The 22272-nt window shown below is 37.3% G+C and overlaps 3 protein-coding genes across 9 annotated transcripts in view; 2 read left to right on the plus strand and 1 right to left on the minus strand.

Annotated features, from left to right (window-relative positions):
• LOC131669279 (homeotic protein spalt-major-like) overlaps nucleotides 1-11470 on the plus strand; it is a 49741-nt gene extending 38271 nt beyond the window's left edge. For 2 of the 4 annotated variants that reach the window (XM_058944052.1, XM_058944051.1), the window contains exons 3-8: nucleotides 1380-1513; nucleotides 2702-2929; nucleotides 4313-4661; nucleotides 5737-5885; nucleotides 6666-6839; nucleotides 7279-11470. In XM_058944052.1, the coding sequence (XP_058800035.1) occupies nucleotides 1380-1513; nucleotides 2702-2929; nucleotides 4313-4661; nucleotides 5737-5885; nucleotides 6666-6839; nucleotides 7279-7599 (1355 nt within the window). In that variant the 3' untranslated portion in view covers nucleotides 7600-11470. The remainder of the gene's footprint in view (nucleotides 1-1379; nucleotides 1514-2701; nucleotides 2930-4312; nucleotides 4662-5736; nucleotides 5886-6665; nucleotides 6840-7278) is intronic. The other 2 variants (XM_058944053.1, XM_058944054.1) reach the window with 2 other exon arrangements.
• A 1550-nt stretch (nucleotides 11471-13020) lies between these two features.
• Nucleotides 13021-19559, plus strand: LOC131669296 (uncharacterized). Of its 4 annotated transcripts, XM_058944076.1 has the most exons (7): nucleotides 13023-13178; nucleotides 13268-13418; nucleotides 15369-15566; nucleotides 15942-16254; nucleotides 16759-17271; nucleotides 17662-18184; nucleotides 18336-19559. In XM_058944076.1, exons 3-7 carry the CDS (start codon nucleotides 15404-15406, stop codon nucleotides 18813-18815), a joined length of 1992 nt encoding a protein of 663 aa, XP_058800059.1. In that variant the 5' UTR covers nucleotides 13023-13178; nucleotides 13268-13418; nucleotides 15369-15403; the 3' UTR covers nucleotides 18816-19559. The 4 variants fall into 4 exon arrangements, with proteins under 4 accessions (XP_058800061.1, XP_058800059.1, XP_058800060.1 ...); XM_058944078.1 differs by having other exon boundaries at nucleotides 13021-13418; nucleotides 17662-18188; nucleotides 18346-19559; XM_058944077.1 differs by having other exon boundaries at nucleotides 13023-13436.
• Nucleotides 19560-19680: 121 nt separating this feature from the next.
• Nucleotides 19681-21834, minus strand: LOC131669297 (dnaJ homolog shv). Its single transcript, XM_058944079.1, has 5 exons — nucleotides 21684-21834; nucleotides 20928-21312; nucleotides 20575-20843; nucleotides 20217-20503; nucleotides 19681-20134 (listed from the first exon to the last, which is right to left on the minus strand). The coding sequence occupies exons 1-5, from the start codon at nucleotides 21752-21754 to the stop codon at nucleotides 20070-20072; spliced, it is 1077 nt and encodes a 358-aa protein (XP_058800062.1). The 5' UTR covers nucleotides 21755-21834; the 3' UTR covers nucleotides 19681-20069.
• Nucleotides 21835-22272: the final 438 nt, after the last annotated feature.

A 22272-nucleotide genomic window follows, 5' to 3' on the forward strand; every position in this document is an offset into this window, starting at 1 on the left:
TATAATTTATTTTGGAATGTGACAATAAACGAGTTAATTATATCAACATTACATTGATGTTATTTTTCTTTTCATTTCTTTGTTGAGTGCAAATTACACAGGTTGTTTTTTAAAGGCTTCATTCTCTATAACCTTTTTCGTGTGACTAAAAACTAATATGCAACTCTACTCCCTGAATCTCAATGATGCCGTGAGTCCTTATGTACTTGGTATACTTGGTGTAGCCGGACCCCCACCTCAACACTCTATCTCCTTCAACGCTCTTTGTGTGTGCTTTGCTCCTTTCACTTAGATCTTAATTATTCTCGTCTGCTCATAACTCTGTTATATACTTACGCGCGGATATATTCTCCTCGCTCAAACACAATATGCCCATGTATCTCTCATTTCTGTGTAGGATAAATAACGCGATCCCGCGTTCTTATTCAAAATATTTTTCTTCGATTCTCCAAGTCTATGCAAAGATTTATGGGCCTTATCACTTTGTAATATTCATTAACTAAGCAAATCAATGCTATTCAAGCTCGCGCACCTCGCGCTTGCATAACGTTTGCGCGATCAAATATATAAATCATTTTCTCGCAATCCATCGATCATTGGCTGGCGTTCGCCACAACTTCTCGCGTCGTCGCGCAGGCTAAACTGCAACGCATGGCCACGCAATCTGTAGCGTTGCGCAATAACCGATCGTCTTCTACTTCCCTTCTCTCATGCGTACGCGTACGCCCTTCGCGGCAATCGCTATCACTGGATGAATCGTCGCTTTCGTGCGCAGGCCTTCTCTCTCTCTCTCTCTCTCTCTCTCTCTCTCTCTCTCTCTCCTTCGCGCCTTTGCCAGGTATTATCTTAATACATCCTGTTTTACATTTTAAATACGTCGAGCAGCGCGCGCCGTTTGATCTGTCGCCCGCGTGCTTTTCTATTCAGATCTGAGGCTGCTGCTGCTGCTGCCGTTGCCGCTGCCGCTGCTGCTGCTGCTGGCTTCTTGTTGCCCTATTTGTACGCCGCGCGCGCGAAGCGACTCTATTCACGCCTGCTGCACGAACTCTGTGCGTCGAATTATTTGGCCGATGCAGGACAATGGGCTCTCGCCAGCAGGAGAGAGGAAAGAATCGCGCGAGCCCGCTTCATTAATAATTGAAAGGCTCGAGCGCGCGCCAGTTTTTATCGCGTAATAATAGTCGTATAATGCGCGTGTGGGCATTTGCGAAAATTTATGCGCGTCGCGGTGTACGAGAGAGCAACACTTAAGAAAAGAAAACAATTTCTCTTCTTTTGTTGTTTTTTTTTGGTTTTTTTTGTTTTCTCCGACTCGTAAAATACATAGCGGCTTGTGTCTATCAGGCATTTAAATCATCGCACGATCTGTGTTGTTGCAGTGCGCGGCAACACCACATGCAACATCTGCTACAAAACGTTCGCGTGTAACTCGGCGCTGGAGATTCATTACCGGAGCCACACGAAGGAGCGACCCTTCAAGTGCACTATCTGCGAACGTGGCTTCTCTACTAAGGTAACTTTTATCATCCTGACAAACGAATGTGTATATGTGTATATATGTCTGTCTGTCTGTCTGTGTCTACCCCTCCTTTAAATGCCAACTACTGCACGAAAGGCCGAGAGAGAAGAGAGAGAGAGAGAGAGAGAGAGAGAGAGAGAGAGAGAGCAAGAGACACGAATGTGCTTCTCTTTCTTTTTCTAAATTTGGCACGAGAGAGAGAGAGAAAGAGAGAGAGAGAAATCCGTGGGAGAGAGATTTAACGGAGGCTGCAAGCGCAGCGCTCTGACTTATCGATGATCGGTGCTACTACGCTGCTTTTGGACATAATGCATAGAAGCGGGTCCTTTTTTCGTACATAACACCGTCGGCCCATGTTCAGTTGCGCCGTAGTCACGCTTTTACCTGGGAAAGCCGATCAGGACGGACGATAATGCAGTTGAAACGTTGCCACCGCAGCGCTACACACGCGCGCGCGCACGCACACAGCATATGCATATTCTCGCGCACAATCGGGGAAACGAGCTGTAAATTATTTATTTTGCTAATTGCTCATTACTCGCAGATGAAGATACTCACGGGGATTTGAATTTTAAATTGGTCACCGCCGCGACCGCGTTTGCAAGTTTTTTCGGATAAACGCTGGCTTCATAATTTGTAAAAGGGGGTCGCCGATCGCGAGGGGAGATTACCAACCAAGAATGTCAATTAAAATTGTTGAAATTTATTAGAATCGGCTTTGCGCCGCATCTCTTGACATTGCGACGATGGGCACACTGTGTGCAGTCTGCATTTTACTTAAAAAGTCTAATTATCTTCCGTCCCCATTTCTTACCATGCGGCAAGTTCTACGACAATTTGTAGACATTCGTATATTCCTTTGGCTTTCGCTTTCAGTAAATACATGTGTGCCCGCTTAATTTACACGTTTCCGGTTTCTTATCTAACGATAGTTGTTCCATATCCCAGCGTGCCACGAACCAAATGTGCATCCCAAATGAGACAACCCTTTTCTGTAACTTCATCATCTAGCTTTTCTGCTGCATTCGACTATAGTTTACCCATGCAAAAGAAAAACCTTCAAATATACTGTAATCGTGTTGTTTGGATTGACTAACGAAAAGACAAACAAAATAAAGAGTACGAGTGTCAATGTTGGCGTGATAAAAGAGACAATGAAAAAGGAAAACCCGAAAATTGCAGAATGAGGATGCGGGAGCGAAGTCGACGAAGTGCAATTGCTTGGCGCGGGCGCGTCGAAGCTTACGCGAGAAGGAGCGCAGGAGGCGCAGGGCCGAGGAGCGCTCCCGGGGGCGGACTGGCGGCCTCGACAACTTGGCAGCGGGGGCCAACTGCGCAACCGCCGCAGCCCCGCTCTCAGTGATGCCGTCCGCCCTCGGACTACTGGCCTCCGACCCCCTCGTCCTCCTGGTAAGATCATGCACCAATTTTCAATCTCTCTCACTCTCAAAATCGCCTCTAAAAACAAAGTCCGCAAACTCTTGTTCGCTCGCTTCGCATCAACTCGTCATCTTCATCATCTTCGTCATCGTCGTCATCGTCATCATCATCGTCATCATCACCATCATCATCATCATCATCATCATCATCGTGTGCTGTTGCTAATATACGCTTATCTCGATGATTCACTTTTTTGCGTCACTAGCATTCTTTGTAGACGAAAATTGACATTGTGTGGCCGCGATTTGGAAACGACGCTTGTCATTGGAATTTCGTTTTCGAGTAATACAATATGAAAGGTACAACAGCATGAATAATGCAATGTTTTTTCGGATTGTAGAGTGGAGTAATCGATTATAAATTCAATCAACTTTCGATTGAAACTCATTTTAGAACGAGCAGCCGATTTCGTATTCCGTTGAAATTTCACTTCCACGATTTCATGCCTCGACTAGAATGCTCTAGTTTTCTCGAGAATTGGAATATTTATGCACGCGGTCTTCACAATAAAATTGTTATGTATATTAGTCTCGTAACCGCGACGAACTAAAAAATTATTATTATTTCCAAAATCATTCGTCAGTTGTGAGATACCATAGTTATTAACCTTGTTCTGACTTAATTGAGCATCAATTATTGCTCGAATAGCATACATCACTTCGATAATGATAATATTCTAAATTGCAAATATGCAAGCGCTCATAACTCACTGCACTAATTGAGACACTAATCAAAATATTACGCCTAGTATTTTCCAAGAATAATGCAACTTTTGTATCTCATAATCGCGGAAAAAATGATTCATCGCAGGCTTTATCTTCTCTGAATGTTTAAAGCTCGAGCAAAAGATAACAGTGTTCCCGAAGTGTAAATGAACTTTGATAAAAATGTCCATTACTTTATATGCAAGGCAAGCTCAAGACAGTGTCTCTGAGGCGCGTATATGTTATGTATATTACGCGCATTATGGAAATGTTTGCATATTTATACACGTCGTCGCTCGCTTCTGTAATATTTTTTTTCCTTTCCACGACGCATAATCGTTTCCTGGTGCATAATCGCGAGCAAAGGCTCGTGCTCATATCTCTATCTGCGAAAATTTATTGTATTTCCCCTCGTGCTGTCGTACCATTAAGGAAGTCGTCGCTCAATTATAAAAGCTCGACGTTTTCGAAGAATTATCTCTCGTACACGATTGTCTCTCTCAGTGTCAAATTAATACGTTTGCATGAACTTCATCTCTTGGAGGTTACTGTCGCGAGCGCGACAGCAAAAATACAATTAATCATAATTCGCTATGTAAAGAACGAAACAAAGCAAATGCAACAACGCCCAACGAATGTATTTCCACAGGGCAACATGAAGCAGCACATGCTCACGCACAAGATACGTGACATGCCGCATCATTTGTTTAGCGACTCCAAATCACAACCTTCGATGCCAACGCAACAGACACCGATACCACCTCCGCCGCCGTCACAGCAACCAATCCTAGCGCCGGCAAGTCAACCGATGCACGAGCATCAGCTTCATCACGAAAGATCGAGAAGTCCCGCGCCGGCCGACGAATCGATGCCACCGCAACCTCAGCAACCGCCACCAGCGCCACTACCACCTACGTCAATGGTAGACGCGAGTATGCCACCGATGAAGAAGAGCATCGTGCCTGAGAACGACTTGTCTGCACCGAAAAGGCCGCCCAGTAAGTTGACTTTTCCTCTTTCGCTCCCAATGATCTGTACGTAAAAGTGCGTATATCGGCATTTGCATTCTCATCGGACACTTTATACATTCTCTATTTTGAAATCAGCCCGTCACTTACGCGTGGCTTACGTTAACGAACCGTTCTTTTTTTCTTGTGCTCTAGTTGAGAAAGACCGGACGTTGGCATTTTTATTCGACGCCGTAGAGCAACACACCAACTCGCGATGTTTTTGGCTCTAAATGCAATATTGAAAAGTAACGGATCCGAAATGAGAATGCACTTGTGGAAGAAAGGACTCTTGGCACTTGAATAATCTCTCGGGCATCTTAGCTTATGTGGTCATAACGTCATTATCTGGCTGTGTCGATCTGCGCAATCCCGCTTTGGTGCTGACTTACTTATTATCTGTCTCTCAGCCCTGCCGCCCCTTTGGCTATAACCGACCAGGCAACGCTCACGTCTAAGCACACTTACCTTTCAAATACACGCACACGGACACACCTGGTGGCAGGCAACATCCCTTTTACAGCTGACTGCATATCGTGCGCGTAAATCTGCAAGCCGCCGCCGGGGGCCTAAAGCTGCCTACCTAACCCCCCGAATAATCGATGATCGTACGTTGGTTGTACGTGTTCTTAGAATGCGGGCGCATAACTCGCACCCGTGATGTATGTGTACGTTGGCCCTGCCGCAAGCACTCCAGTGTGGCGAGCGCAGCTCTTTAAGTTCCAGTCTTGTAATGCGTGCGCGCGATAAAAACTGACTCCAGATATAAGCTTGTATGTGTATTGTGTGCTTCGCTTCTATGGCTCCTCGCTCTTCTTTTCTCTTTCTACTTTTTTTCCACTGTACACGTGTTCAATTTATTTCCGGAGATAACACATGTTTATTTACTCTCGCGACTTTGCAAAAGCGAGTTAGCGATAGAAATCGTATTTATAGAAATGCCGCATGCATTATACAGTGCAATAGACAATCCAAGCTGGCGTGCAAGTTGTATAGAGAATGAGGAGAGAAACGAAAAAGAGGAAGAAGCTCTTAGCGACTATCTTGTGTGTATGTGTATTTGCAGGCATATCGAGCAAGCACTTGTGTCAGGTTTGCAATAAGAATTTCTCGTCGTCTTCGGCGCTGCAGATCCACATGAGAACGCACACCGGCGACAAGCCCTTCCAGTGCACCATCTGCCAGAAGGCCTTCACCACCAAGGGCAATCTCAAGGTACCGCATCGCAACATCACAAGCCCAACAAATACAAAACATCAAACAATCAAACAGACAAACAAACAAAGAAACAAACAAATGCAAGGAGGAACGAACGAAGAAAGCACTGTACACCTCTTGGACGACACCTTTGCGTTCTCCTCCGTCTGGCGCTGCTGCTCGCTTCTCTGCATTCCTTCTCTCTCTCTCTCTCTCTCTCTCTCTCTTTCTCTCTTTCTCTCACTCTCTCTCTCTCTCACTCTTTAACGTGCAACTCATTACTAACATTTAATCGTGTATGTTCGCTCTCTGCTGCTGCGTTTTCGTCCTTACTAACATTTTATGCTGTACATAATTGGCGAGATGCGGCATTCTTCGGGCATTTATGTTCTTTTGCTCGTATGGCGACTGGGTATTGTTTGTAATTTTGTAAATATTTCAAACGAAATCCAAGATTTTACAGAAATTCATAGAATGCGTCGTAAGTCAGTTCGCTATGATTTGTGCCAACTATCCAGCGTACATATTGCTCGTATTTGTAAAATATTATTGACAGAGCGTTAACGTATCGATTCACGCAAAATAAAAGCCGCTTCACTAACGGTATTATAACATAGTCGGCCCTTCGTTTGCAGACTAATGAGAATCTTTGAGAAAAAAAGGGGAGCAGGTGAAATAACGTGCACCACGCGACAAATCCAATGATTTTCGAGTCCTCTTCGTTTCTTCTTGCTTCTTTTGTTTACGTTCTCTGACAGCTAGAGCCAAAGTTCACTAAATTTACTTTCAACGTCGCAGGTACACATGGGCACGCACATGTGGACCAACGGGGCGTCGCGTCGCGGGCGACGAATGTCGTTGGACATACCGTCGCTCCCAATCACGCCCAAGGACTCGGAGTTCCTGCAGCGCAGGCCGGACCTTTTCTATCCATACCTACCCGCGCCTTTCCTTAACGGCATGCCACAAAAGGTGAGTTTTTAATCATTCATTGCTTGTTGATCATCGATACGTATTTTAATACGTTATCGGAAGAAACTGCCGATTCAAGTAGAAACAGTCGACGTGTGGTCAGACTGAAGGTTGAATATCGCTGCGGGATGAGATAGACACGTTCTTTCATTCGTTCAACGATCTCATATTTCAGCATTACGAACGCAAGCTCAGGCGTGCGAGAACTCTGAAGTTTTTTTTTCAATTTGATAATCCATAGAAAGCAATTAGCATGCTTGTCGAAGCTCTTCATCGATATTCGGAAATAAGTGAGCTCGTTGTAAAAATCGTCTCTGCAACAAGCATCAAGACGATAATTGCGAATATAAAGAAATAGAAGATCTGCCCGCAACCGTTTCTGTTGCCACAGGTCATAGCTTTTGAATAAACCTCAAACAAGTCCTACTCGTTCTTACAGCTGAACGAGATCTCGGTTATCCAAGGTGGTAATGGCCTACCTTTACCAAACCACCCAGCAGCCAACAAGTACGCGGGTCTGTTCAATTCGGTATATGCCGGTGGCGCGCATTTCCCGATTCACCAGCCACCACCGGATCATCATCCAAGTACCACGCCACCACCGTCACCCGATGCCAATGCCGAGTGGAATGCTGCCGAAGCCATGAGGCACTATCATTACGAGAGAGAAGCTGCTGCGGCAGCACAGAGGCCCGAAGGTGATGGCTCGCCACCAAGGCTACCACCGCCACCACCGAGGGGCGAAGGTTTAGCGGCCTAGACGAGTTACAATTTCTGTGATGGATTCCTTAAAGGCACTAGTGGAATTTAACGAGGACGTAGAGGCTGTACAATGCTTGTGTGCGAAATTTACTTCGGACGCATGAGACGAGAGAGAGAGAGAGAGAGAGAGAAACTTTTCTTATTTTGTTGGTTTGCTTGAACTCGAGTTTTTCAGCGATTCATTTGGAATTGCGATGAATTCAATTTCTCCAGTGCGGCTTTTTATAAGTCAATGAGTTTCTCTCACTGCGTGTGTGTCACGAGCGAGTTTCGCTTTACAATATATGATTCGCGAGGTCGCCGCGTTAATTTGTCGACGATTGAACATTTGACGGACTGAGTAGAGCATTTGATCTTTTTTCTTTTTGGATTTGCGTTTGTCCAATGGAAATTCCGCTAGATATGCGCGCGAACGCATTAATATGCAGAATCGACACATTCGAAGAGTGCAAGTCGGACAGATTGCGCGAGTAAAACTCCCAAGCGATTCCACGCACTTCTTTTTTTGTTCGATGTCTTAATCTTTATTTCATTGTACATATACATAACGAGTTGCCCCACGATTGACAGCTCTTCTGCGGACAATTAATTTTCCACTCCTTCTTCATCCAGTCTTCCTCAATTCTGTTTGCTAGCAAGGTGTGCAATTATTGGACGTGGAAAATGAAGACAAGAAGTTTTGTATTTTATTGATACGTTCGTAAATAATGTTTCGACATACGTAGACTTATGAACCAAAGAAAACGATCGAGTTTTTTGATCCAATAATTGACATTCTTGCTGTAGGAGAGTCATAACCGGGGCGTATAAATCATCAACGCACATAGCTCTCCTTAACTCATAAAGTCGTTTCTAATGGGAAAAACAACATAAAAATAAAAGAATAAACAAGCACTGGCAGACGAAGACACCATGTTCCTATTATCACACTAGTCTTAACAATGTAAACGGGCGCGGATAAAAGACCGGTCGTTTGGATCGGCTATGAATCCAGATTTTGCTTTAGGATATTATCTCATAGGCTGGGATAACTCCGCACGGAGTCTCCATTCTTTTTTAGATTATGTATTTCTCACGCAGCGTCGGAAGTATCAAAGTACTTAGATAACTATATAAAACATGCATTCCGTTCTGTCGTTTTCTTTTTCTGCATTACCATCACACACGTACACACTATCATTATCGTAGAACTATTTATTGTATTATTCACCGATCGCCACAGTGCTTTGATACTTTTTCCTCTCTATCTTTCGAGAGACATTGAAGAATGTTATATGTGTTAGATATTGTTTGTTATTATACTTTTACCATGACGATTCTTTTGTTATGATACAAGTCGTTTTATATACGTACTGATGATATTGTTGTTATTCCATCTAGTTTTGACGCAGATCTGAGAAAAGATTGACAAGAAATTTGTACTTGGAAAAATTTTAATGCGACGCTGTGCATCTTCATTATTGCGTTATTATCGTTACTATTATTAAAAATCCATTTCACGAACACTACACTTGTCGATTCGCTCGATACTGGAGGTAAAACTGAATCGCTGCGCTTGAGCTGCTATATAAGTTGCGATCAAAGAAATTCAACATTCATGGCTACTTTCGAGTAGACTATAAGACGAAAAACATACGCCGCGTCTCGATCGACAGCCTCCGTATACGACCGTCCATTATAATTCGTATAAAGAAGAAATAGATAATGTTTCCCTCAATTGCGTTATAAACTGACGTTATAAATAAAGTGATTGGAAGTGAAAAAATCCATTATATACATATACGTGACATATGTATATGGGTATAAATATATATTATATATATGAAATTTATTAGGAATGGCGAATAAACGAAAGAAAAAGTGAGTGAAAGTGCATTTGTTTACACTCGTGATGTATTGAGTGATCCGTTGATGGCGCGTGTAATAAATTATTATTGCTATCAGTAATTATTATTGTAATATCCAGAATCGTGCGAGAGTGAGGTGTTTTATTAATTGTAAGTAAGAAAAAAGCGGGCCCGGCAGCGCCCCTCGCTGTGATATGAGAGGAGCAGCCTGCAATCACTAAACCAATGTACTTATATCCTGTACAATAGTATTATATAAATATTAATAAATTAATTATTACACTCTATTCGACATCGTGCGTAGAAGTGCACGTTATCGTGCAAAGTGAAAAAAACATAACTAAAGTATCAAAATAACGATTTCATTTTTAAACTAACTTTTTGTTAGTTTCTTTTACACGTACTCAAAACCAATGATTATATGCATTGCACTTTATTAGTATTTATTTACGCGTCTTTTTTTTATTTCGAAGACCAAAGCTTTTTCTTCCTTTTGCTTTTTTACACCTTCAATCTTATCTTTTTTTTGCATTTTTCTACTTCAAATGCGTGTCGCGTGTTTTCGGATTTTTTTTTTTTTTTTATCATCAATGAATACTCACTTGTGCTTGAGAAAGAGAGTAATGCCACCGCGTCAATTGTGCAATCCGATTTTTTACTGTATACAATTGATACGCGTTTCGGTTCTCTGCGAGAACAAAACTCGCGATACTGTGTGATTGTAAAATAAGCTTGATAGAATACATTGAGAAAAAAATACAATATTTAAGTGTGAAATTAATTTGATTTGTAATTCAAATTCGAATGAATATCTATAGATTAATGAAATTTCTTTGGAAGTGTGAACAATGTTGAAATAGCAAATGACAAATCAATTTGCTTGCACAACGCTTGAGCAAAAATAATTGGTGACAAAGTATGTAATTTACAAGTCATAGATTTTCCACAATACGTGGCATTATGATATAAAACCTCGAAGCATATCGAACATTTTTATATTTCAACGACATAAAAAGTCCTAAAATATATTTCTACGTTAAAAAATTGGTAAATCATAATAAGCACAGATATAAAAACTAACGTAACTGACAATGTACGATAAATATAACTGAATAAAACATCAAAAAATAGCTCGACAAAAGTTAGAACGGAAAGCTAAGAAGTATATAGGCTTAAATAATCACATGTATAAATCATGCGATAAAATAGTCAATAGATTCCTATGCAAGCAAACAAAAAAGCGTGTTTTTATCGGACATTTTTTTCCAACGTGGAGAGATTTTCAAATAACGAAAGAAAAACAATAGATACTCAGGTGACAAAAAATTAAATAAAATATAAAATGGTGATAGCGTCAAGCGCTGTGTATAATAAATATATTGTGAAATCACAAGACGTATGTTAGTACTTGAAAAATCAAACTTGTTGAAAAACAATTTTATCTTTGTTTAATTTACTAAACAATTGGGTATGAAAGTGTTGCCGTAAATAAAATGAGAACGAGAAAATACTATATTGTAAATATCTACGGGATTACGTGTGCATGTGTATGTGTGTGTGTGTGTGTGTGGGTGCGTGTGCCTGTGCGTGTGTGTGTGTGCGTGTGCGTGTGCGTGTATGTGTGTTTGTGCGAGCGTGTGTGTGTATTGAACCGAAAATTCGTGACAAGAGAAACCTAAGAGAGCGACCGAACAGGAAAATCGATGTACACATTTATTAGCATAAAATTACCAAGATTACATTGCGTTAAACAGTAGACTTAATGTATATTCATTAATTACTGTAAACAATACCGAACTCTTAATCGCCTCACAGTCTTGTGAATAATATGATCGTGGTATGCTCGTTGTCCAAAAAAGAAGAAAAACAGACCGATGAACTGCTTGTCGATTTTACGTTTTCTGTAAATATTGTATAATCCGTGTATAAACATGACTCTAATAGCCATGAGCGTATCATTGTAGTTAAATACGTTACGGATCCATTATATCTATATCACTTCAATAATAAACCATTATTATAATGACGAATTAATTAAAATTGACTTTGTTTATTATCCAATAACACTTTTTTCACATTTTTTTTCAATTTTCACATTAATCACAACATAATAAAATAAATACATTGGCCTATTACGTGTGCGTAAATTTCAAATGTGCACAATAGTTCCATCTAGCGGTTTTTGTCTGAACCTTTTATAAGAAATCTACTTTAGTTATTATCGATAAAGTATCTGTTGTTTTGATGATAAAAGTAGCCTGAATGATCTTTTATTGATAATGAATGTTGTGCTACGTAATAAAAATTATAACAACGAATAGTGACTACACGTCTTGAAAAGTTTTGATATAATATATTATAATAATATGTCATAAAAAATAAGAAAGCCACAAAGATTAATAAAACAATTTTATAATAACATGTTTTTAAATACCCTTTACGATATCGCGTAACGTATCGAGCTTTTAAATTAGAACTCCTACTGTCCCGGTATACTACTACGTATTTTTGGCGTGAAAATATTCAATTTTCGAGGTAAACGATAGAACTGTTTATTATAAAATTTAACATTTTTATTAAATTGGCGGAAAAAGATGTCTATTTGATTAACGGTTTAGTTTGCAGTTGCTATTTTTTCCCTTTGGTACAAATTGAATAAAACTAAACTTAACAAAACAATATGTGATGCACTCTTCTATTTTTAAAATTAACTGATTACTGATTACTGATCGTCATATGGAAAAGCAATATTGCAAGAGAAATAAAAAATAGAATGTTAGCTAATAGAATGTAGGCGATCGCCATTTGAAAATAGACATGTCTTCATAGAACTACGAAAATATAACAGTAGTCTTTATTCTGAGATAAAACTATTCTTAAAAATTTCTCTTGCAAATTTAATCAAGAATAATTTGATGTAATTAAACACGCTATTCTAAAGTGCATCTAAAAAGAAAAATGCGTTGATAGATGTTTTACGTGTTTTTTAAGATTGTCGTTAAAATTATTTATCGTCGCAATATGCGCAACGTAAGAAATGATGCGAAAAATTTATATCAATATCAATGATAAACAGATAAGCCATGCGTGGTTATCGTGAAAATATGTATCGCTCGATGTAAAGTATAATCACGTCGTGCGGTAGTTATGACAACAATTTATCGAAATAACAATCAACACAAAATCCGTTCGTCGGAATTTTAATTCAACAGTAATATTCCAGCACTATATTCCTCTTCTTTTATTTAACCCCACAAAACCCTTCATATTATTAATGAAAGCTTTATGGAAAAGTATAGAGTTACCGGCAGCCCCTAAGGTGACAAACTAATTCACCTATATATCCCTGAAAGCGCAATGTGAAAGCAATAAAAAAAGAAAACAAACGAAGGGTTGTGCAGTAACCCATGCTTGGGGTGGTCGAACAGTGGAAGCACCAGTGGCAGCAGTGAAATCAAGGATAAGGAGAGGGGGTCGAAAGATCGCGCGCGCACGCACGAACACAAAGTCGCGGACTCACTATCGACCAGAAATGGAGCAAGGGTGCTTATGGGCACTGCTGGCCCGTCGAAATCTAGTCTTAAAACGTGGCACTTATCCTGCGGAGCTTTTTCCATCCGTTCGTTCGTTTGTCCTTTTTAATACGAGATGACAAGGACACATTAACCTTTCAACTCATGCCAAGATTAATTGCAATTTAGCCATCGTGTGTTTTATATTCATTGCAAAAGTTGATTACTTATCAAATTTCCCGGATGTCTAAATGGATCTCGACACGGACTTAATTATATTTTTTTTGTTCATTCGTCTTCCGTGCAGCAGCAGCAACAGCAGCAGCATTAGTGACGACGGAATCAACGTACGGAGAGGGGGACTGCGTACTACGTCGACTGATTCGACAAAGCCCTCGTGAATTTTTGACGCACAGATGACGATGGGGAGCCGTGGCTGCAACATCGCCTGACACTCAGTGAGCAAATTATTTTAAGTATATATGGTTTCTGTCTACCTTCATTGTGTAATTATCTGGTTTAGTTATACCTCATAATTGATTGCTTAGACTATTTTCTCTCGAAGTAGGTTGTAACTTACTATCGTAATATTTTCTCGTTTTTTCCATGCCAGGTGAGATATTTTTTAAGACTTGCCATTTGCATCTATTGTTTCTTAAGTGCAACATTTTTCTTATCAATGGATTGACAAGTTTGACAATATTTAATATAATTAGATAAAATACAAAAATTTCGCATTTGAACATGATTTAATAATACGTTTGAAATCTAAATTTAATGTCACGCAATTAATTAAATTTGTCCTATTATTCTGTAAAAAAAGTATATGTGACAGCAAGATAAATAAAATATTAATATGTTGGTGCAAGTTGATACTTTGGCGAGCTGATAATACGCTTCGAGCTTTTAGCTTTAGAATTCATGCACACACATCTCAATTTCATGTCATTCAATGCAGGCTGCTGATAATCTAACATTTTTCATATGTATGTGTGTATATATATAGCACTTTCTTCAATAAATTATAGAAGAAAGGCGGGCTCATTCTGTTGTGATTTCGTTCCGCTGTAAAATTTAGGAATATAGAAAGCTTTATATGGCTAACTTTAAAATATTTGACTTTTCTTCTAATTAGAGTCATTAGAATTCTAATTTTTGCTTTAAATAGTCTTCATTGAGAAACACTTTTAAGACGTTACATATCAAAAATAGAACAAAAATTTATAGATAAGGATCATGTTTATCACAATATCTTCTTATCGTTCCGATATTTACTTATCGGCATCCTCAATATTGATTACTTAATATTTTGAAGATAAGAATTTAAAGTAATACAATGATTCATTGATTTCAAAAGCCAAAATCAGATGAAATTTTTGGCAGCCAAAAAAATTTTGTGAATATACTAGCAAACTGACTTAGTTGTAAATTGAAATAACAAAATACATCATCTCTTAATTAGATAGTATGAACAATTTTAGTCAACTTTATTTCATCATAATTGTTGTGAAGGATTTCTTAAAGCAAAAACATTGTGTACAATAAAATTATTTGTTAAAGTAACAATTTTTTATTTGAAAAATGATTACATTTTAAACTTGTTGACTAACTCCCTATTTAAAATCTATCTCTTCTGACATAATTATGAACAACAAAATTCAATATTATAAGCGTTAACATAGAGTTTTCGTGCTAACACATTAAAAAAAACGACTACTTTTTACACTTGTTAGATAACTCCCTGTTTTTAAAGTATTGCTATGCAAAACAAAATTCAAGACAATAAATATTAACAATTGCGTTTTCGTGCCATTGTATTAAATAAAGCTTAAAAATCTCGAAGATATAAATGATGTGTATACGTGCCGTATCTGCATTGTAATGCACGCAACCGATGTCAGCTACGTATATAGTGTGCTTTCATGCAAATATTTAAGTATTAGGCTAAAATAAATGGAATTCTTATAAAAGTAATTCTAAAATTCATTTCTTTTTTCGCTAAAACAGTACTTATATCTTTTGTTTAATCGGCAACATCTAGGAAATTGAAAAATGTTATGATATGTAAAAATGTATATAAATTTTGTATTGTGCATAAATATATTAGTAATATTATTTAAAATATATTATTGTCTACTGAGATGGTGTTTTTGTTGACCTCCAGTTGTTATTTCCCGTAAAGCTTCAAAGCTTTCAAGATAATCACGAAATACACTCAGTAAGCTAAGTTTCTTATCGAAAATATACACTATGGTTTTTTTTGCCAAAGAATAAGTTCAATTCGAATGTAAATGCTTTAACGAGATTTGCTGGAAAGTCTTTTGCAAAATATACACAATCAAGCATTACTTTGCATTTGAATTGTCAATGCTTTTAACGTAATTGATAAATTTATATGATTTTTGCAGATAATACTCAATAACAGCCAGATGACGATGATCAAATGGCGAAAATGTCGTTTGAAGTTGGGAGCCCGAAGGGAGGCATACGATTGAAAAGATGGTTAATAGGGCTACTTATCGTTTTATTGGCATCTTTGTTGGCGATTAATAGCTTTACAATCGGCCAATTCCAAATCATAGCGCACGGTACGACCGTCAATCAAGGTAAAAGCATTTGATCTATATTATTCATTTTATTGCAAAAAGCAAGTATCTCTATGTGTTTAACGCACAAAATGTTACGACGCATTCTAAAACTCGATTAGTTTATAGCTGCGACTTTCCTTGACATCAAGGATTTAACTTAATGCAGTGTCTACTGCGACATTCAAAACACGAAACTAATAACTAATATTCTAGGCTAGTGTAATCCTTAGGAAATCTTGTTTTGAAAAATTAATTAGTAAAATTGCAATAAATGATACTGGTGCGAAAGTTTATCTCAAAAAATCGAGTCTTTGAAGAATCTTCTCTTAAATCTCTTAAATGTTTGAAAAAATCCATTCTTCATCAGATGATAAATTGATTTAAATATTCTAGTAAACGATAAGGAAGCAAAAGCTCATCAGGAATCGACGACAACGGTGACATCAGTACAAAGCGGTTATGTAGTCAATACAAAGGGCTGCCAAATACCAGATTTAAGTCCATTCGAACCGTCGTCGATGAGATTCATTGACAAGGCAAAACCTATTGTCTGCGAATACGGCACCCACTTACCTCTGATCGAGTCTAATAACAGCGCGATTTTCGTCAATCCTGAAGCTCGCGGCCATTATTACAATGGGACTGAGAGTATCGATTGCTGCTGGCGCAGCTTTTGGCGATCTGACAATAAGGACAATGAAGTCACGTGAGTCCCATTTCATCATTTGCTCCAATTGAGTTTTCAAGTTTCTTTGAAAGCTCTTGAGGAGAGCTATTAATTAGAGGAACCTTAAATTGGAAATTCTAGTTATTTTTTGGACCATAGTGAAAAAATTGAACGCGGACTTACTCGTTATGAATTTATCGACTTTTCCTTGTGAAACTTCAAAATGCTTTAATCATAGTCGTAATCGGGGCAAAATAGTACTAACGTTTATAGTTCTTTGAAATCGTAATAACCGAGTACTTATTTACTTGTAACTATTTTACTTTGCTTATGAGCAATATAGATTTACCAAATTTGTTCCATAGATCTTCAAAATTCAAAATTTTTCCGTAAGTCGTTACACGATAATAGCACTAAATTTATTACCTGAAAAAAAAACGTATAATTCGAAACAATCTATATCTGGAAAGTATCATGTAATCTTCATCCAAACATTATATCAAGAAAAAATCTTTCAAGTGCTACTTGTCTGGAATATTTTAGCGTCAGCAAAGATTGTCACTTGTTCCAAGAGACAGCGTTCGTCAACGACGAGTTCATCCGGGTCGAGTGCCAGCGTCACAACGAGAGCATCTACCGTGACTACTTTTCCTTCGTACCACGCAAGCTGCACGTTGAGGAACGTTGCCGAAATTACAAACGTGACTTTCCCACATCGCCACGTCAACTGAGTGTCCTAGTGGTTGGTATGGATTCATTGTCGAGACTCAATTTTCGACGGTCGATGCCCAAAACTCTAAGCATACTCAAGGAACTTGGAGCTGTGGAAATGTTAGGATACCACAAAGTTGCCGATAATACCTATCCAAATTTGGTACCTGTACTCACAGGCTTGTCACAGGAGGAGTTTGAAAAGTTGTGTTGGAACAATCATAAGAAACCATTCGATAGATGTCCACTTTTATGGAAGAATTTCAAGACCAAAGGGTACAGAACGATTTTTGGAGAAGATGCTTGTTACATGACGACATTTAATTACCTCAAACCCGGCTTCAGGTGAGATTCTATTGATATTTGATTTTGTCTCGAGTAGTACCTAATGGAGCTTATCGTTGAAATATCATATAACAAAATTGCTATCTGTAATTCGTGGCTAGTATCAATCAATTATCTCATAATTTTCTTTCGTATTACGCTTTCATAGAAAATGCGCAATGGAAATTCCATTAGAACTAAAAACATTATTTTACTTCTTAGTCATTACAAAATATCACGGTATAAGAATTATTTATATGTATTTAACATTTACTTTGTCGTGAAATGCGAATTTAAATCAGTACAATTAATCATATTCGAGAACTTAAGAAAAACAATACCAACGTCGAAAATAAAAATGCACATATAGAGTAATATGAAGTTTATTTCAATGACAAACATTATCTTCAGAGTGCAGCCAACAGACTACTATCTAAGGCCTTTCTGCGTAGCCGCTGAAAGTGAAATAGGCAACACGCATAAACTAAACGCCGATTTGTGTCTGGGCACACGACTCAATTACGCCGCGTTGCTTCATTACACGCGCAAAGTAGCTGAAGAGTTTGCCGATGATCCATATTTTGGCTTTTTCTGGGAAGCAAGTCTTACTCATGATTACATTGAATATCCACAATTAGCCGACGACAATTACCATTATTTCTTCGACTACCTCGACAAATATAATTTAATGCGTAACACTGCTGTGGTATTCATGAGCGATCACGGCATGAGATGGGGTTCGTTTAGACAGACTTATCAGGGTCGATTAGAAGACAGTCTTCCTACGATGTTTTTAATGACGCCCGACTGGTGGAAAAAACAGTATTCTAATGCTTGGCAGCAGTTGCAGATTAATTCCAAGAGACTTACCACACCGTTTGATTTTCATGAGACGCTTTGGGATATTTTAGATCCTAGCCGTCTTATCAAAGAGGTTTGTATATTTAATAACTGATATCGTTTCGATCTAATAGAAAAGCGTTGCCCGCAAAAAGAAACTCCCAACGCGTATGATGAATTCATTTGCAAGTAGGGCAAAACTGATAAGAACGATCAAATCAATTTGTAAAATTTTCCATTTCCAGAACATTTCAGCGTACAATAGCTCATTCTGTCCTCGTGGTATAAGCATGTTCAAAGCAATTCCAGAGGAGCGCAACTGTGAAATGGCTGGTATCCCAGAGCACTGGTGCATGTGTCACGTACGTTACAACGTGTCGCATAACGATCCGATACTCGAGAAACTTGTTAATTTCTTGGTGCTAGAGATCAATGCGATGCTGAAAAAGCACAAAGAATGCGCGCAATTGCAATTTCAATCGCTCGTCGATGCAAAAGCTCTCAGCGCAGTGGTTGAAAATGACGAGAAAAAGCATCGGCCGCCACCATGGGTCGATTATAGCGTTACTATTAAGACTACACCTGGCAATGCTATATTTGAAGGCTCGATCAGGCATAATGACAGTTTCTATCTCATTGATACAATTAGTCGATTAAATGCTTACGGCAAACAGAGTGCTTGCGTTGATGACTTTCACTTGCGGTTATATTGTTACTGCCTATAATAAGAGGCCAAATATCGCCAGTATTTCTATGGCTATCCTATATCTACGATAAAATGGTAAAGATACGACAGAAAGGTACCTTTGAATATTTCGTTTTCTTCTCAGTAACTTGGGAATACCAATATATAATGAGTACACGGACTAATAGTACTTAATTTGAATAGTCTCGAGATTATGCTGCCACGTGTTGTTCCAAATATTTTTTACTACTAAATGAAAATTGAAAAGAAAAAGCTCAGTATCGTAAAATTTCAACGAAGCGGACGTAAAAACTTTTGCTAAACTTAAATACGTCGTAAAAATGCTACTCTGCAACTTTGTGATATTTTGTAACAATTGTACATAAATGTTGATAAATGTATTGTTATATAAAGTTCCATATTTTTTCATCTCTGCTAATAAACGGACAAAGTGTAAGGCCTATAATTCATTCTTCCAGTGTAAATTTGACGAAAAAAAGAAGCAAGAGAACAATTTTAATAAGTTTTTTAATGTAGATTTCTGAAGCGAACTTTATATATATTCACGCTGTACAATAATCTACGTTGATGCACATCGCGCGAGGCATGTGCAACGAAAATACAATATCATGCGTTAACATTTAGTCATTAAACTTATATTTCGAACAAAAATTATGTACAAAGTATAACTATTTTCACATTTGTTTTGAAGAGCATATTTTTATGTCTGAACGTAATTTGTTAAATATGTGTCGATATTTCAATAAAAAAATTCATTATCTTATTATTGTTATATTATTGCCCTGAACTAATAAATGAAAAGTAATAACAAAAGTCAAATGCAGCAAAATAAACAACGAAATTATTTTACTATACAAGTTATGTTTATTTTTAAATTAATTCATGATTTTATTTTAATAGATCACTCTCAAACACTTTTGTATGATCTTGATTTACAAACGTAGAAATGCATAAACACTCTTTCTGATAAGACATTCACACAGCACTCATATCTATTAAATTTAAAATAATTTAAATATTTTAAATTCATTAGAACCATCGCTGATGTTTACACAGAAATTAATTGATCATTAAACAGAAGATCAATTATTGCAGTCTTTATTTTACACTTCTGTTCCAAAATACTATAAATCTAAAAGAAGATTCTTATTTTAATTTCATTTGTAATCACATCCAAGATAGTCTGATATAGGCGTAAACGCGCAATGGACATTAATATTATGACACTAAATAGCATCACAATTCAATTAAGTTATTTTGCCTAATAAGGGATTCAGTTTCCTCTTAGTCCATTGTATATCCTATTCACAGAACTTTGATTCAGTAGTTTCCTTATATCTGAAAAAATAATTGTTGTACATGTCAACATATTTTTTGCTCAGTAATTTTCATATAAAACAGATAAATTTTCGCTAATTACCTTCTTTTTCAGTATCTGTGAATTCGGATTCGGGGAACGCAATATCAAACGTAATAAAGAGAGTTCCATGCACATTATTGTTTTCATAGTTGGGCATTCCCTCCCCCTTTTTTCGTAGTCGCGCACCTGGTTTCGTAATTTTATCTCTCGTGATTATAACTTTACGTCCATCCAAATGTTTAATTTCCAATGTAAAACCAAGTAGCGCATCTTGTAATGAAATTGTTACATTTGTATACAGATCATCTCCCTTTCTTTCAAAAACAGGATGAGGCTGTGTTTTGATTCTACAAATGAATATTATGTTTAATGAAATATTAATGTACAGCATAAACATTATAATATTAATGAAACTTACTTAACAATCAAATCCCCAGGTTCTCCATCAAGATGTGGCTCACCTTCTGCAACAAACTTTGTTTCTTGACCATCAATCATACCAGGCTCAATTTCCACTTCAAGTACTCGTTCTTCATTAACTAAAATTACATTAGGACATTCTGAGCAAACAAGTTGCTGTGTCATCTGGAAACGCCCATTTCCAAGATTACGTGTAACTAATTCTTGTCGACAATTACACTTTCTTGTTCCTGTTGCAGTTTTCATTACTGGCTTATTTCTTGTTATCTATTATAAAAAGCATAGCTTGGTAATTTTACATAATAAAAAACTTTGAAATAATGATGATCAATTAACATTAATTGTATGTACCTCTACAAAATTTCCACTGTATAATTCTTCTAAGGTAACCTGAAGATCTATGACAACATTTGATCCTTTTGGTGTCTGATGTTGTTGATTATGTGATTCACCTCCAAAGAAATCAAAGTCACCAAAGAAACTAGAGAATGGATCCATATTGTTCATCATGCCATCCTTTTGCAAACATTCTTCTCCACATCTATCATACTTTGCTCTCTTCTCTTCATCCGACAACACCTCGTATGCTGCTCCAAGATCTTGAAATTTTCGTGAGGCATCAGGATCATTTTGATTCTTGTCAGGATGTAATTCTTTGGCTAATTTTCTATATGCCTTTTTTATTGCATTAGTGCTTGCACTTTTCGTAACACCTAATATGGCATAGAAATCTCTCCTACAATGAAAAATTTGTAAATTAAGTTGTAGTTTATTGATTAGTAGATAAATGTATATAATAGTAGTTTGACAGTATGGATAGTCAAATGTCAATAAATACAGTTAATACAATTTAATATTATTAATAATGTAAATGTTCTTCGCTTAAACAAATACGGTGTTTAACATTTTTAATGTCTACGGGAGATTTTACGCTAAAATCATTGTGAATTAATTAATGTTCAACAACTTAAAAAGTAAAATATGAAATAGATAGATATTTTAACTGTTTACGATTCAAAAGGTTATATTTTACTATAAATACTAAAAAATCGTAAATCAAAGGTTGAAAATGTAATAAAACTATAATGATCATCAAGTGTAACTTACCCGGCGAGACAAATAACTAAATTTAACAATAAATTAATTAAAATAAACCAGAAAAATTGAAACCCTGCCATCCTAGCAGAAGTTTTAGAAGCCCCTGGATTTTGATCGTGGTCGCCTCCGATTGGACAACGTTTCAGCGTGGCCGAGCGTGGTTGCATTAGTACTACTAGATAGCATTTGAGATTGTGCTGGCAGCAACGCTCCATTATTTCTTTTAATCTTTTTTAATAATATATTACTATAATGGCCAACACGGCTTACGTTATGTTGATACGTGTTATTCTCATAGATGAAACGTAACGAGATAATTATCTTTCCTATTTTTTATTTAAAACGGAGATGATGTTTGTACAATAATAATATCATTATTGACTGAATCAATACAAATATTGCAATAAATAATGGTCTAGTCTATTAATTAAAATGAAATTTAATGAAATTTGTTTATTTGTAAGTGTATTTTTATATAGCTATATTGACTATTGAAGATTGTATATTTATATATAGACAAAAATTTGGAATTCAGCAGATTCTTAAAATGTAGTAAGTGTAATTACTATCAACTACCGAAGAAAAATTATTTTTATTA

The sequence above is a fragment of the Phymastichus coffea genome, unplaced genomic scaffold (genome assembly GCF_024137745.1).
Source record: "Phymastichus coffea isolate CEN01 unplaced genomic scaffold, Cenicafe_Pcof_1.1 PCOF00091, whole genome shotgun sequence".
NCBI lineage: Eukaryota > Metazoa > Arthropoda > Insecta > Hymenoptera > Eulophidae > Phymastichus > Phymastichus coffea.